Below are 17,867 nucleotides of genomic sequence, written 5' to 3' on the forward strand. Positions count from 1 at the left end.
ATCACTTCTAAATATATTTTCGTACATATTTTCTTGTTTGAATTTTTTTATTTTGCCATTTCCGGGCCTTTTCAGTATAGCTGACTATGCGGTATGGGCTTTGCTCATTGTTGAAGGCCGTACGGTGACCCAAAGTTGTTACTTTCTGTGTCATTTTGGTCTCTTGTAGAGAGTTGTCTCATTGGCAATCATACCACATGTTTTTTTTTATATTGATAAAAAAAATACCACAATACTGAGCCATGACAGCCGCATGATTAAGTATTATATATAGCATGCACCTTTCGATAAAAGCATGCTAATGCGGCGTAAAGCAAACAACAATCAATCAATCAATCGATAAAAGCAAGCATACCGAGATGTCATGTATTTACATACATCTGAACTCAGCACTTCATGGTACCTTACGATATCCCTTACCTTTGGAACAATCACAGAAAAGGAACATCAACGTCACAAGAACACATTGTCTGTTATCAAGAATGCGATTGGCAAACCAGTTACCATCAAACCAATTTCAACGGTTCAGATACCCTGTGACATCGAAAAGAACTATCATATAGTACAGCACCAGCTGTGTTTCTCCCGTCAACTTTACAACCCAATCTCAACGATCTTGAATTAGAACCATGACGTATAGAATCAAGTACAGAAGAAATGGACAGATAGACGTACAACTAGCCAATGTTACATTGTGCAACATTACAATTCAACCAACCTAGAGCAGCTCTATGCGAGAAACAACCAGTCTGTATTGAACATCACACAGAAGACACTGTTCAAAGCAAATTTACCAATTATTGATCAATTGGAAATCAACATAGATGAGCAGTTGAAGAGAGGAATCGATTTTATAAAGTCGTTCGAAGACATCTATCCTAAGAATGGTCAAGGCCGATCAATGCATTTGAACGGGGACGTATAGTTGGACCCCCGCCCCACCCCTTTGTCCTGGGTTAGGACCCCTTTAAAATGGCTGAATCCGCCACTGGACACTACAATAAAACATCGGATAGCCTTATTAGAAGAAATCCCGTTCAAACAACGACACAAACGTAGATATACCACCAGCCATGTATGATAAAGGTAAGGCACTTCTCAAACAGCTATTTGAAAACGAAACTGTCAGACCATCTCACAACCTTTATGCTTCGAATGAAGAACGGCAAGCTTCGCCTATGTACAGATTATCGACAACTTAACCGAACCACCAAACAGGACAGCTATATATATGATTTGAATAGAATAGAAGATCCCTTTGATGCTCATGTAAGCATTAATATTTTACATGGCTACGTTGATATGAAGAGCGGGTACCACCATTGTGAGAAATGTTTATGCGTTGATATGAAAAGCATGTATCACCAAGTCGTGAATTTTACATGCGTTGACATGAAGAGCGGGTATAACAAACTCGAGACCCAAGAGCAGCATAAAGAAAAAAACACCATCACAGTGGGTCCACTCAGATTGTACGAAACAACAGGATGCCGTTTGGTTTGACCAATTCGCCTTCAACCTGCGAAATAATGATGGAGGAATGCTTATTTGATTTGCACCTTAAGATATGCTGCATCTTTTTAGACGACGTTATCATCTTTGGCAGACCATATGCAGATAATTTTGACAGTCTCCGCCTAGTAATAGTATTTGACAGAATTTGAAAACACAACACAAAGCTCTTAAAAGTGCTCTTTCAATATTTTTAAATTTATTGTTTACAAATTTTTGAATTTTTTGAAATACTAAGGTTTTTCTACCTCAGGCATAGATTAACTCAGCTGTATTTGGCATTCAGTAATGTTGGTTCTCAATGCTCCTCAACTTTGTACTTTATTTGGCAATTTATTTATTTTTGGATTCGAGCGTCACTGATGAGTCTTTAGTAGACGAAACGCGCGTCTGGCGTATATACTAAATTTAGTCCTGGTATCTATGATGAGTTTAATCATAAAGATCAAAGGAAAATACGCCAGTCATGTTATTTCAGTGAAAGGGTGAAGGTTGACCCGGACAAGACATATACAATGGTGAATTGCCAAAACCAACCAGTCCTTAAGATGTAAGATGATTTCTTGGATTCGTCGGATATTATCGTCGCTTCATTCGACGCTCTAGCAAGATTACTACGCCTCTTACAGTACAAATGTCGAATCCAATGAAGAAGACAGTCAAGAAACATGACGTGAAATTATGGCACTAGGATCCAAACCAAGCAAAAGCTATTGAAACACGTAAGGAACTGCTTGTGTCAGCACCCATTCATGGATATGACATTAGTAATCTTTCATGCGAGTTACAGACTCATCAGGATTTGCAATTGGAGCTGTATTGTATTAGAAGCAGGGAGAACATAACGAGTGCCACAGGTGGAGCAGGATCTGCTTAACTTTCCGGGGTACCTGGGATCACTCCCAGTTTATGGTGATTGTCAGTTTGATTTCGATCTATGAGTTTGAATGTCCCTCTGTTATTTTTCGCCCCTCTGTTCAGGGTTGTCAGCTTTGTCAGCAAAAGCTTATCCAAGCCTGAGAAGAGATATCTACCACACAAATTGAAATCCTCGCTTTGAAGTGGTTTGTTTGTTGGAAGTTCAGAGATTATCTCTTAGGCAGAAACTTTACAATCATATCATACAACAACCCAATGCCATATGTGTTTGACCACAGCTAAGCTCGATGTCACCGGTCACAGATGGTTAAGCAGCTTTTGCAGACTTCAACAAGAACATCTGGTTAGAACATAGAGACGCCAATGGACTCAGCAGAATACCAGATGCACAAAGTATAGATTCCGATTGTGGATAGAGTCTGTCAATTTATCTGCAACTCACAGCTCCCAAACGCATACATCGAGCGTTTAGCTGTTAACGCAGATGTTGTTCTAGCAGATGATGATGACGATGAATAACATAAGCCATGAATTCACAGATAGCGCCGTTTGAGAGATATGTTAGAGCAGGAAGGAACCTACAACAGCAGAGTTCTGGTCATTATAACTCTTGCGACAGTTTCAACACCTTAATTTCAAAGATAGCGTATTGTATAGAGACGTGATGATTGGTGGTGTCAGGAAATCACAGCTGGCATTACCATCTGCATATATATAATTTAAAAGATCGTTCTTAAGGCACTGCATAATGATATGAGCCATCTTGGCAACGATAGAACGCTTTCACTTCTGCGTGACATATTCTACTGATCAGGAATGGACAAGGCAGTTAATGACTGAATAGGACAATGCAGTTGATGTTTGAAAAGAAACAAAACACCAGCTAGTAGTCAAGTTGTGCTATTGATCAGCTTCACTACCAGATTTCCTCTGGAGCTAGCTAGCTTGCATTAATTCATTAGAAACTTGAGTGTTCTAAGGGAGGATACGAAGATGCACTTATCATTATGGACCACTTCACTAGATGGGTCCATTTGATCAATACCAACACGGATTCATACAGCTAGAAAAGCTAGTATCCAATTACTCTTTGACAACTCCATCGATCACCAAGGCATTCTACTACGTTTCCACTGTGACAGAGGTGCGAATATTGAAAGCAGAATGATCAAATGGTTATGCATCTTGACTAGGATGAAGAAATCCAGAACAACTAGGTACCATCCCATGCAAAATGGTATGCCACTGTGGATTAATCGCACCTTGATGGAGATGTTTGGTAAATTAGACCTACAAAAGATATCTAACTTGAACGCTTACGTTGCACCCATGGTTAACGCATACAACTACTCTTGTCAAGTTGTTAACTAGTACATATATGCCCTTTATTTTAATAGAAAGTCGTTCCCATTTGCAATCATACCACAAATTCTTATTCTTATATATAAATAAACTATAGAATTGAGAATGGAAATTGAAATGAGGAATGTGTCAAAGAGACAACAACCCTACCAAGGAGCAGAAAACAGCCCAAGGCCACGAATTTGTCTTTAACAAATATTAGGTTATATATACCGGTATATATTATATAAAGGCAAGAGTAGTTTACCGCTGTTCGAAATTCATAAATAGATTGAGAAAAAAATCAAATCCGGGTTACAAACTAAAACTGGGGAAATCACATCAAGTGTAAGAGGACACATACGACACAACAGAAACACAAAATTTAAATTTAACACACACAGAAACGATCGAACTATAATATAATTAATTATCAAAAGTACCTGGATTATAACTGTAAACGCCAGACGCGCGTTTCGTCTACATAAGACTCATCAGTGACGCTCAGATTAAAATAGGTAAAAAGCCAAACAAATACAAAGTGGAAGAGCATTGAGGACCCAAAATTCCAAAAAGTTGTGCCAAATACGGCTAAGGTAATCTACTCCTGGGGTAAGAAAATCCTTAGTTTTTCGAAACATTTTGAGTTTTATAAACAGAAAATTTATTACAATGACCATATAATTGAATTTCATGTCAACACCGAAGTGCTGACTACTGGGCTGGTGATACCCTCGGGGACGAAACGTCCACCAGCAGTGCCATCGACCCAGTGGTGTAATTAGTTATCAAAAGCACCAGGATCATAATTGTAAACGCCAGAAGAGCACTGAGAACCTAAAATTCTAAAACGGCGGCCAAATACGGCTAAGGTAATCTAAAATGGCCATTTTCCTGACTTGGTACAGGACATTTTAAGAAAAAATGGGGTTTGAGTCTGGTTTTATGGCTAGCCAAAGCCCCTGCTTTTATGGCAATGTTAAATATAACATTAAAATGACAATATTACATGACAGGAATACAATACAAATAAATGGGAGAACATATAGGACAGACAAACAAAAGAGACCAGGTTTACAATTTATTACGCCTTTTCTCGTCAGTTTTAATCTAGCGTCGTAATACAATACATGATTTATAAGGCATGAAGATGGAATTGTTACAGATCAGCTGAAATATCTATTATAAAGGATCCTACAAATTAATGCAAGGTACAGTCACAGAAGTAATTATATTTATAAGTACGTCTGAACCAGTGACAACTCTACAACATATTTATCGGTCGGATCACCAGCCGATTACAAGTCGGGTAAGAGCTCTACAGAGCTTATGTTGACCTTGTTGAATTGTACATTTCATGCCCGACTCTAAATAAAATTTACTTATCAGCAGTTATGGTGATACAAGAGAGCAGATAGAATAACTATTAATTACTTCTAGGTAAATAAGTCGTCTCTTATATTCTTTACTGTCACTACTCATATATGTGTCAGATCTAATACTTAAACCTAGATAGACTCAAGCAGGCTGAAGTACTACGTAAGTAAAACAATCAACATATCAAATCACTTTACAATTTGTATCCGTTTTGAAAATATTCAAACACATATGGCCTATAACTTGATGTTGATGTGTCGTACACCCTTTGAACTTAAAATGCTATACCTTTGTTTTAACAGGCACATATAGCTTTAAATATCGTTACAAAAACATATCGTGAATTATTATTTTCATTATAATTTTAAATTCAGGTATTCATTTTCACCTGATTTACATTTACCTTATCTGTTTACTAGATTACTGACGTGTTAAATCAGTTATACAACATTTTAGGTTATCGCCCTTTTATAAAGCTAAACCATCTGTAAAAAGGGTGAAGGTGAAATACACAGCTAAGGTTAAATCAAGTTTAATTCAAATATAATTCAAATGAAGTTTAAAACATCCACCAGATCAATGACTTTTTGGCGTACTATAATAAATAACAAAAATACCGAACACGAAGGAAAATTTCAAACATAAAAGTCTCAAATCAAATCAAAAGCTCAAACACATCAAACACATCGAACCGTTACAAACAACATGGTTTTATATCTTGATTAACCTCTCACTTGTATGACACTAACATTACGTTCTATCATTATCGAAAACAATGTATAAACACACAAAACGTAAAAACACGTCAACACTGAGCACTGAGGAAAACCAAACACACGTACATATATAATAAGTCAAAATGGAGGTATATCAGTCAATAGTGTGGCATCATCTTAATCTTTATCAAAAACAAATATGTAAACGACTAATGGGAAATATCATATAGACATAGCACATGTTTAAACAATGATGAAAGAGAAGAATACAAAAAATCAAGATGGCATCGACCAATATTTAAACACACTATAGAACGTAACATTACCAAGAATCTAGACTTGACGATCATCATGTATTAATTTTAAAGTTGATGTTAAAGAAAATAATTATCATTAAGGTCCTGGTATCATCGGATGATCTTTTCTTTTATGCTCCTGCGGGTAACAGAGGGGCATTAAGTTAACCATTGTCTGTCTGTATGTCCGTCCGTCCGTCCCAAAGTTGGTTTCCTTTCTCTAATCTTAGTGTGCCTCAACTAAATTTCATGAACCTTATACAGAATTTCCAGTTCTAGAAAATACTAGTATAATTATTGAACACAATCAGAAAGGTTTGGATTGTTAATGGAAAGAACATCATCAATATATCTGAATGTGAAATTAAATAGTTTGTCTTCATTGATTTTCTAGTGTCTGGTAGAACACAATTACAAAAAACTGTTGTTAATAAGAACCTCAAGAATTTTGATCATTTGTTCTTCTATGTAGAAATATTACCTTTTTTTCTCACTATAAACAAAATATTTGTATCGCAATATACATTCAATTATGTAAACTAAACGCGCGTCTGGAGCACATTTACTTTTTATCCTGAAATCTATGATAAGTTTGTTTAGGTACCATTGGGTTACTGCTACTGATAGCGAAGATTTATTCCCGAAGAGTTTCACTAGTAGTCAGCACTTCTGTGGTAACACTAATATGGTCGTACTATTATATATTATATTTAACAAAACTTTTAACTTTTCGAAACACCAATGGTTTTCTACCTCAGGAATTGATGACACTATAACTGTATTTGTAAAAACATATAAAAAATTGGGGTCATTATGCTCTTCAACTTTGTACTTTAGTTGATACCTTTTTACTTTATATTCAAGCGTAACTGGTGAGTCTTGTAGAAAAAAAAACGCGTCTTGCGACAACAATTTTTAGCCTGTTAGCTATGATGATTAATTATCAAATGAATAAAAAAAAAGAACGCTACACAAAGTCCTCAATACGGATGTATTTAATAGTATAATTCTAAAGATGACATAACTGCTGCATATAGAGAAATAATTACATTAGATGTAAGTTTCATTATAATACGTTATTCTGATTGGCTAACATGTTATTCCGTAAACAATTGCATCAGACAATAACATTTATCATGCATGATGACACGAGGTCCCACAAAAAAGTGCACAGGTGAATTAAATAAAACTGGATAAAAATCGTGTTTTCATGATTTTAGCTAAAAAAATGTAATGATAAGTATTGAATACTTCTTTTTGAAACTTTATAGGGCTGTAAAAGCGTTGACCGTGCGTACATTTTTAGAATGAAGCGCTTCCGTGCTTCATACAAAATGTACTTCGGTCAACGCTTTTACCACCCAATAAATTTACAAAAAGAAGCAATCAATTCTTAAGTACAATCGTTAATAGAGACTTCGTAATGCATATGGCCTGAGGTCCAACATGTAAAATGAAGTTATTTTAGTTGTGCCACTTTATTTCAGTTTAATAAACAAAATAATAATTAGTATTTGCGTTGAGAGCCGTGCTATGGGGAACGTGCTATCTGGACAAAGATTGATAATAAACAATCTGATACAGTACTCAGATTGTTAAAAATTTGGTTGCTCGCATTTTTATTTGACATTATGTGCACATTTTGTTTCAATCGTCGAAACCTGGCTCGTGAAAAAAAGTTGCTATTCCTTTGTCTCCTTTTTAACACCCAACAAAACAGCACACTTTGAAAAAATACATCCGACAGCCTTATCTGAAATTTCTTTTTGTGCACTTTCAATCTATGGTTCCTGGGAAACGTTTGGGTGTTAAAATCTTAACATTTATTTAGACCACTTGATGAATTGCGTGCGTGTTTACGGGTGCGCGTGTGTGTAAGAATTTATGAACTATTAAAACGATTCAACACTTTCTTTTGCCATCTTTTCAACCTGAAATCTTTCATGTATTGTCACAGTGACATAATATTTTTTTCAGTTACAGGCACATGATGTTGTTTAAATTGGGTTTTGTTGTATTCTGTGCTGCTGTTATACACCATGTTTACAAGTACATGTAAGTAGTAATTTTATATAAAGTAACATTAGTAACAACTATTGCAACAAGCTCGGTAATGATCACACACATTGAATTTGTCATAGAATAACCATACAGGCATTATTACTAGATATACGACCGCCACAATTCTTTGGTTTTATACCCGCATAAATATGAACTAATCACGTCAGAAATCTCCTGGTCGTCCTTAATCTTATTTTTAGAGTAAAATCATTTACAACATTGATTTTTGTTTGTTTAAAAGACTCTTGCTACTCATCAATACGATACTGCTTGGACATATCACCGAGTTCATAATCAATGAAACGACATTGATAAGTTTGACCCGAACTTATCACTCTATTTTAACTTTTCCTGGTGAGATAAAGTAAACTCTTGTTTATATGATGCAAAAACGCACACACATCCGATTATTAAAATGGATAACTATAAAGTATCTGATTGTCTGTTTATTTACATTGTACACTATGAACTGCTCCACAAAATGTGAAGCCTGTTTAACCCATTCTAAGTGCTCACTCTGCATAAAGCTTGTGACTAGCAGCTGATATTTATCAAAATGAATTACAGACACCTTGATAATCGGCTCTTATAATTTACCCGCTGCAAAACGGACGTCCACATTTGTAATGTGTCATTCTTTCGCATTTATTATTGTCGTTATTATTTTATTAAGGTCTTTCCCCTACGTGAGGAAAGACCTTATTGTTTTTCTAATTAAGGTCTTTCCCCTACGTGAGGAAAGACCTTATTGTTAAGGTCTTTCCCCTACGTGAGGAAAGACCTTATTGTTAAGGTCTTTCCCCTACGTGAGGAAAGACCTTATTGTTTTTCTAATGTTTTTTTTTCTTTTTTTTCCTTTTTTTCTTCCAACATTTTTTTGACATGCCCGCCTCTTGTTTCTGTTGAAGTTATTAGGACCAAATATGGACAATAGCTAGAACTCACCAAGATGTATTACCAAATGACCCTGTTAAGGATTTCATCATCCCCTTTAGGAGTTATCTTCCTTTTATTGATTTTTTTCAACATGACCCCCCCTCGTTGGTTTTAAAGATATCATGACCTTAATTGGACATAATGTAGATCTCATAATGATGTATTACCATGTGAGGCTGATTAAGATTTCAGCGTCCCCTATGAGAGTTATATCCCCTTGAAACAATTTCTTTCTTTTGCATTTTTCACATAAAGTATAAGAGATAGAATCGATTTGAAAACGGCAACATGTACATGAACAGATGGCAATGCTAATAAACATGTACACTCGTTTTGGTATTAACCCTTATAAGGAGTTATTCCACTTGAAAAAATGTACATAATTTTAGAAAAACTGTATTTCGAGAACCAGAAGTCGTAGAGACTGGGGACCTTCACCAATAATCTTTAATTCATGTGACCTTTAATATACAATCAAGGTCAAAGGTCACTGAGTGCAAAAAAAAATTACGCTGCAATTTCAAGCTTACATATTAGTAAAACGATAAGACTTTGCTGCATACATATAGCATGTAAGTTGTTCCTCTCGACGAGCTCTACATTTTATACAATAAGCCCAATAATGTCCGACCGTCTGTTCAAAAGTTACAACGGGATGATTCTTAAAAGTATAGTATTTTGTGTTTATCTTTTAAAAGGTAACATATGTCAACCTACTATCAACTGCAAAGATGATCAGTATTTCAAGACCTTCAATTTGAGGTCAATGTCAGGTCATGATGAAATTTCACCTTGACCTTCACAGTATACTATGACCTTGACCTTGTGATATTTCAAAGGTCAAGTGGTCCTGAGTTGAATGGTGGTAGTCCCATGTCTCCACGGCTTCCGGTTCTTAAGTTTGGTATTGCATCATATATTTGATGATTAATTGTGACCTTGATGAACTTTGAAATTGTCCCATTTCTTTTTCTATAGTGTTGTCCTTTAACTGCAGATCATTTACCATTTAACATATTTGAGATATCTATTGTCGTTTTAGAGATAATGCAGTTTGAAATTTTTCGAGCGGCGGCAAGTATTTCTGAAACAACAACAGCTAACCACTTAAAATGTTTAAGAAATTGAAGAGATTGACATAGTTATATGTTTAACCAAATACCAAAAACATTCCATGGAAAAAAAACACCAAAAAATAAATTTGAAATTTTCATGTTTTGCATTGACTTTGTGAGTTTCATAACTTCTATTTATATAGTTGATATTGCATCATTTTTTGCACATTGTCAAATGGGGTCATCTGATATATCAAATTGAAGGTCTCAATAAACTCTACTTAAAAATGAAAATTTTAAACCTCTTTTTCATCCCAGGTGGAAGGGTGGGGTCATTTAGTGCAAAAATTCAAATTTCTCAGATGGTCAGGTTGTCGCATATCAAATGAAAGAACATAAAGCGTACATTTCAAATTTCAAATTGACGTCCCCCAAAAATTGGTTGGATGGGGTCATTGAGTGCAAAAAAAATAATTTCTTTTACAATAGGGTTGTTGTATATCAAATGAAAGGTCATGATGTGTACATTTGAAATATCAAATTCCCAACCCCCAAGAATTGGTTGGATGGGGTTATTAAGTGCAAAATTTAAACTTTTTAGAACATGGCGTTGTCGCATATCAAATGAAAGCTCATCTACCATGTGTTACATATATCATACTTCCGATCTCAAAAATGTAGGCGGATGAGGTCATTAAGTGTAAAAAGCGAAAAGTTTCAGAAGGTATGCTTGTCGTATATCAAACGAAAGGTCGTACAAAGAACATAACGAAAACATCACTTTTACAGGAAAGACCTTTCAATTGTTTTACAAACAATTGAGATACTAGTTTTTCTAATGTTTTTTTTTCTTTTTAAGGTCTTTCCCCTACGTGAGGAAAGACCTTATTGTTTTTCTAATGTTTTTAAGGTCTTTCCCCTACGTGAGGAAAGACCTTATTGTTTTTCTAATGTTTTTAAGGTCTTTCCCCTACATGGGAAAGACCTTATTGTTTTTCTAATGTTTTTTTTTCTTTTTTTTCTTCCAGCATTTTTTTGGCACGCCCTCCTACCGCTTCTATTGGAGTTATCAATCCCAAAATTGAACCATCGATAGACCTCAACATGAACTTTTACCAGATGAACTTTTGTAGGATTTCACCTGCCCCTTAAGAAGTTATCTCCCTTTTATTAATTTTTTTCAACATGGTCCCCCCAAAATGTGTTTAAAGATATCATGACTTTATTTGGACAATAGGTAGATCTCACAATGATGTATTACCATATGAGGCTGCATAGGATTTCATCATCTACTTTGAGAGTTATATCCCCTTGAAGCAATTTCTTTTATTTGCATTTTTTTCAAAAAGTATCAGAGATAGAATTTAATTGAAAATGACAGCATGTATTAGAACAGAAGGCAATGTTTATAAACATAAACAATTAATTTGTTACTAACCCTTATAAGGAGTTATTTCCCTTTAAAAATTAAAAAAAATAATTCAAAAATTTTATTTCGAGAACCGGAAGTCATAGAGACTTTGAACCTTCACCAATAATCTTAAATTCATATGACCTTTAATATGCACTCAAGGTCAAAGTTCACCGAGTGCAAAAAAAAAATACGCTGCAATTTGAAGCTTACATATTAGGAAAACGATAAGACTTTGCTGCATACATACAGCGTATAAAATGTTCTTCTCGACGAGCTCTACATTTTATACATAAACTCAAAAATGTCCGACCGTCTGTTCAAAAGTTACAACGGGATGATTCTTAAAAGTAAAGTATTGTGTGTATATCTTTTTAAATGTAACAGATATCAACCTACTATAAACTGCAAAGATGATCAGTAATTCAAGACCTTCAATTTGAGGTCAATGTCAGGTCATGATTAAATTTCACCTTGACCTTCACAGTTTACTATGACCTTGACCTTGTGATATTTGAAAGGTCAAGAGGTCCTGAGTTGAATGGTGGTAGTCCCATGTCTCTACGACTTCCGGTTCTCAAGTTTTGTATTGCATCATATATTTGATGATTAATTGTGACCTTAGTGAACTTTAAAATTGTCTTAATTCTTTTTCTATAATGTTGTCCTTTAACTGTAGATCATTTATCATTTAACAGATTTGAGATATCTATTGTCGTTTTAGAGATAATGCAGTTTTAAGTTTTGCGAGCGGAGGCATGTATTTCTGAATCATCAAGAGCTTACCACTTAAAATGTTTAAGAAATTGAAGAGGTTGACATAGTTATATGTTTGACAAAATACCAAAAACATTCCATTTAAAAAAACACTAAAAAATTCAATTTGAAATTTTCATGTTTTGCATTGACTTTGTAAGTTTCATAATTTCTATTTATATAGTTGATATTGCATCATTATTTGCACTTTGTCAAATGGGGTCATCTGATATATCAAATTGAAGGTCTTAATAAACTCTACTTAAAAATGAAAATTTGAAACCCCCTTTTCATCCAAGGGAGACGGGTGGGGTCATTTAGTGCAAACATTCAAATTTCTCAGATGGTAAGGTTGTCGCATATCAAATGAAAGAACATAAAGCGAACATTTGAAATTTCAAATTGACGTCTCCCAAAAATGAGTTGGATGGGGTCATTGAGTGCAAAAAATAAATGTTCTTTTAAGGTAGGGTTGTTGTATATCAAATGAAAGGTCATGATGTGTACATTTCAAATATCAAATTCCTGACCTTCAAAAATTAGTAAGATAGGGTTATTGAGTGCAAAAATCAAACTTTCTAGAATATGGCGTTGTCGCATATCAAATGAAAGCTCATCTACTCTATGTTACATATATAATAATTCCGATATCAAAAATGTAGGCGGATGAGGTCATTAAGTGATAAAAGTAAAAAGTTTCAGAAGGTATGCTTGTCGTATATCAAACGAAAGGTCGTACAAAGTACATTATGAAAGCATCACTTTTACAGGAAAGACCTTTCAATTGTTTTACAAACAATTGAGATACTAGTTTTTTCTTTTTCTTTTTCTTTTTTTTCTTCCAACATTTGTTTGACAAGGCCTCATCCCCTTTCTGTTGAAGTTATCAAGACCAAATATGGATCATTGATAGACCTCATCATGAACTTTTACCAGATGAACTTTTGTAGGATTTCATCATCCCCTTTAGAAGTTATCTCCCTTTTATTGATTTTTTTCAACATGGCCCCCCTTAAATGTTTTAAAAGATATCATGACCTTATTTGGACAAAAGTTAGATCTCATCATGATGTGTTACCATATGAGGCTGCTAAGGATTTCATCATTCCCTATGAGAGTTACGTCCCCTTAAAAGTAATTTCTTTCTTTTACATTTTTCTCAAAAAGTATTCAAGATAGAATCGATTTGAAAACGGCAACATGTACAAGACCAAATGGCAATGATAATAAACATATACAATCATTTTGTTGTTAACCCTTATAAGGAGTTATTTCCCTTGAAAAAATATACACAATTTTTGAAAAATTGTATCTCCAGAACCGGAAGTCGTAAAGACTTGGGACCTACACCAATAATCTTAAGTTCATGTGACCTTTAATTTGCACCCAAGGTCAAAGGTCACCAAGTGCAAAAAAAAATTACGCTGCAATTTCAAGCTTGCATATTAAGAAAACGATAAGAGTGTGCTGCATACTTACAGTGTATAAAATGTTCCTCTCGACGAGCTCTACATTTTATACACTGAGCTCAAAAGATTCCGACTGTCTGTTCAAAAGTTACGACGGGATGATTCTTAAAAGTATAGTATTGTGTGTATATCTTTTTAAAGGTAACAGATATCAACCTACTATAAACTGCAAAGATGATCAGTAGTTCAAGACCTTCAATTTGAGGTCAATGTCAGGTCATGATGAAATTTCACCTTGACCTTCACATTATACTATGACCTTGACCTTGTGACATTTGAAAGGTCAAGTGGTCTTGAGTTGAATGGGGATAGTCCCATGTCTCTACGACTTCCGGTTCTCAAGTTTTGTATTGCATCATATATTTGATGATTAATTGTGACCTTGGTGAACTTTGAAATTGTCCACATTCTTTTTCTATAATGTTGTCCTTCAACTGTAGATCATTTACCATTTAACAGATTTGAGATATCTATTGTCGTTTTAGAGATAATGCAGTTTGAAGTTTTGCGAGCGGAGGCATGTATTTCTGAATCATCAAGAGCTTACCACGAAAAATGTTTTAGAAATTGAAGAGGTTGACATAGTTATGTGTTTGACCAAATACCAAAAACATTCCATGGAAAAAAACACCAAAAAATCAATTTGAAATTTTCATGTTTTGCATTGACTTTGTAAGTTTCATAACTTCTATTTATATCGTTGATATTGCATCATTATTTGCACTTTGTCAAATGGGGTCATCTGATATATCAAATTGAAGGTCTTAATAAACTCTACTTAAAAAATGAAAATTTTAAACCCCCTTTTCATCCCAGGGGGAAGGGTGGGGTCATTTAGTGCAAACATTCAAATTTCTTAGATGGTAAGGTTGTCGCATATCAAATGAAAGAACATAAAGCGTACATTTCAAATTTCAAATTGACGTCCCCCAAAAATTGGTTGGATGGGGTCATTGAGTGCAAAAAATAAATTTTCTTTTACGATAGGGTTGTTGTATATCAAATGAAAGGTCATGATGTATACATTTGAAATATCAAATTCCCAACCTCCAAAAATTGGTTGGATGAGGTTATTAAGTGCAAAAATCAAACTTTTTAAAACATGGCGTTGTCGCATATCAAATGAAAGCTCATCTACCCTGTGTTACATATATCATACTTCCGATCTAAAAAATGTAGGCGGATGAGGTCATTAAGTGTAAAAAGCGAAAAGTTACAGAAGGTATGCTTGTCGTATATCGAACGAAAGGTCGTACAAAGAACATTACGAAAACATCACTTTTACAGGAAAGACCTTAGACCTTATTGTTTTTCGCATGTTTTTTTTTTTTAAGGTCTTTCCCCTACGTGAGGAAAGACCTTATTGTTTTTCTAATGTTTTTTTTTCTTTTTCTTTTTTTTCTTCCAACATTTGTTTGACAAGGCCTCATCCCCTTTCTGTTGAAGTTATCAAGACCAAATATGGATCATTGATAGACCTCATCATGAACTTTTACCAGATGAACTTTTGTAGGATTTCATCATCCCCTTTAGAAGTTATCTCCCTTTTATTGATTTTTTTCAACATGGCCCCCCTTAAATGTTTTAAAAGATATCATGACCTTATTTGGACAAAAGTTAGATCTCATCATGATGTGTTACCATATGAGGCTGCTAAGGATTTCATCATTCCCTATGAGAGTTACGTCCCCTTGAAGCAATTTCTTTCTTTTACATTTTTCTCAAAAAGTATTCAAGATAGAATCGATTTGATTACGGCAACATGTACAAGACCAAATGGCAATGATAATAAACATATACAATCATTTTGTTGTTAACCCTTATAAGGAGTTATTTCCCTTGAAAAAATATACACAATTTTTGAAAAATTGTATCTCAAGAACCGGAAGTCGTAAAGACTTGGGACCTACACCAATAATCTTAAGTTCATGTGACCTTTAATTTGCACCCAAGGTCAAAGGTCACCAAGTGCAAAAAAAAATTACGCTGCAATTTCAAGCTTGCATATTAAGAAAACGATAAGAGTTTGCTGCATACTTACAGTGTATAAAATGTTCCTCTCGACGAGCTCTACATTTTATACACTGAGCTCAAAAGATTCCGACTGTCTGTTCAAAAGTTACGACGGGATGATTCTTAAAAGTATAGTATTGTGTGTATATCTTTTTAAAGGTAACAGATACCAACCTACTATAAACTGCAAAGATGATCAGTAATTCAAGACCGTCAATTTGAGGTCAATGTCAGGTCATGATGAAATTTCACCTTGACCTTCACAGTATACTATGACCTTGACCTTGAGATATTTGAACGGTCAAGTGGTGCTGAGTTGAATGGTGGTAGTCCCATGTCTCCACGACTTCCGGTTCTCAAGTTTTGTATTGCATCATATATTTGATGATTAATTGTGACCTTGGTGAACTTTGAAATTGTCCACATTCTTTTCTATAATGTTGTCCTTCAACTGTAGATCATTTATCATTTAACAGATTTGAGATATCTATTGTCGTTTTAGAGATAATGCAGTTTGAAGTTTTGCGAGCGGAGGCATGTATTTCTGAATCATCAAGAGCTTACCACGAAAAATGTTTTAGAAATTGAAGAGGTTGACATAGTTATGTGTTTGACCAAATACCAAAAATATTCCATGGAAAAAAACACCAAAAAATCAATTTGAAATTTTAATGTTTTGCATTGACTTTGTAAGTTTCATAACTTCTATTAATATAGTTGATATTGCATCATTATTTGCACTTTGTCAAATGGGGTCATCTGATATATCAAATTGAAGGTCTTAATAAACTCTACTTAAAAAATCAAAATTTTAAACCCCCTTTTCATCCCAGGGGGAAGGGTGGGGTCATTTAGTGCAAACATTCAAATTTCTCAGATGGTAAGGTTGTCGCATATCAAATGAAAGAACATAAAGCGTACATTTCAAATTTCAAATTGACGTCCCCCAAAAATTGGTTGGATGGGGTCATTGAGTGCAAAAAATAAATTTTCTTTTACGATAGGGTTGTTGTATATCAAATGAAAGGTCATGATGTATACATTTGAAATATCAAATTCCCAACCTCCAAAAATTGGTTGGATAAGGTTATTAAGTGCAAAAATCAAACTTTTTAAAACATGGCGTTGTCGCATATCAAATGAAAGCTCATCTACCCTGTGTTACATATATCATACTTCCGATCTAAAAAATGTAGGCGGATGAGGCCATTAAGTGTAAAAAGCGAAAAGTTACAGAAGGTATGCTTGTCGTATATCGAACGAAAGGTCGTACAAAGAACATTACCAAAACATCACTTTTACAGGAAAGACCTTTCAATTGTTTTACAAACAATTGAGATACTAGTTTTTTTGTTTTGTTTTTTTTTTTCATCCAGCATTTGTTTGACATGGCCTCCCCTCGTTTCTATTGGAGTTATCAAAACCAAATATGGACCATCGGTAGACCTCATTATGAAGTATTACCAGATGAGGCTGTGTAGGATTTCATCATCCCCTTTAGAAGTTATCTCCCTTTTATTGATTTTTTTCAACATGACCCCCCCCCTCGTTGTTTTTAAAGATATCATGATCTTATTTTTACAATAGGTACATCTCATCATGATGTATTACCATATGAGGCTGCATAGAATTTCATCATCCCCTTTGAGAGTTATTTCCCCTTGAAACAATTTCTTTCCTTTGCTCATTTCTCAAAAAATGTTAGAGATAGAATCGATTTGAAAACGGCAACATGTACAGGAACAGATGGCAATGTTAATGAACATATACAATCATTTTGTTATTAACCCTTATAAGGAGTTATTCCCCTTGAAAAATTGTATACAATTTTAGAAAAAATCTATTGCAAGAACTGGACGTCGTAGAGACTTGGGACCTTCACCAATAATCTTTAATTCATGTGACCTTCAATATGCACCCAAGGTCAAAGGTCACAGAGTGCAAAAAAAAATTACGCTGCAATTTCAAGCTTACATATTAGGAAAACGATAAGACTTTGCTGCCTACATACAGCGTATAAAATGTTCCTCTCGACGAACTCTACA

At 34.6% G+C, this 17,867-nt stretch overlaps 1 protein-coding gene across 2 annotated transcripts in view; it reads left to right on the forward strand.

Moving 5' to 3' along the window:
* The window catches only part of LOC134687587 (serum paraoxonase/arylesterase 1-like), a 117,674-nt gene that overhangs the window by 7,468 nt on the left and 92,339 nt on the right, over positions 1–17,867 (forward strand). Inside the window, exon 2 of one of the 2 annotated variants that reach the window (XM_063548001.1) lies at positions 8,099–8,176. In XM_063548001.1, the coding sequence (XP_063404071.1) occupies positions 8,109–8,176 (68 nt within the window). In that variant the 5' untranslated portion in view covers positions 8,099–8,108. The remainder of the gene's footprint in view (positions 1–8,098; positions 8,177–17,867) is intronic. The other variant, XM_063548002.1, reaches the window with a different exon arrangement.

The sequence above is a fragment of the Mytilus trossulus genome, chromosome 10 (genome assembly GCF_036588685.1).
Source record: "Mytilus trossulus isolate FHL-02 chromosome 10, PNRI_Mtr1.1.1.hap1, whole genome shotgun sequence".
NCBI classification, from domain to species: Eukaryota; Metazoa; Mollusca; class Bivalvia; order Mytilida; family Mytilidae; genus Mytilus; species Mytilus trossulus.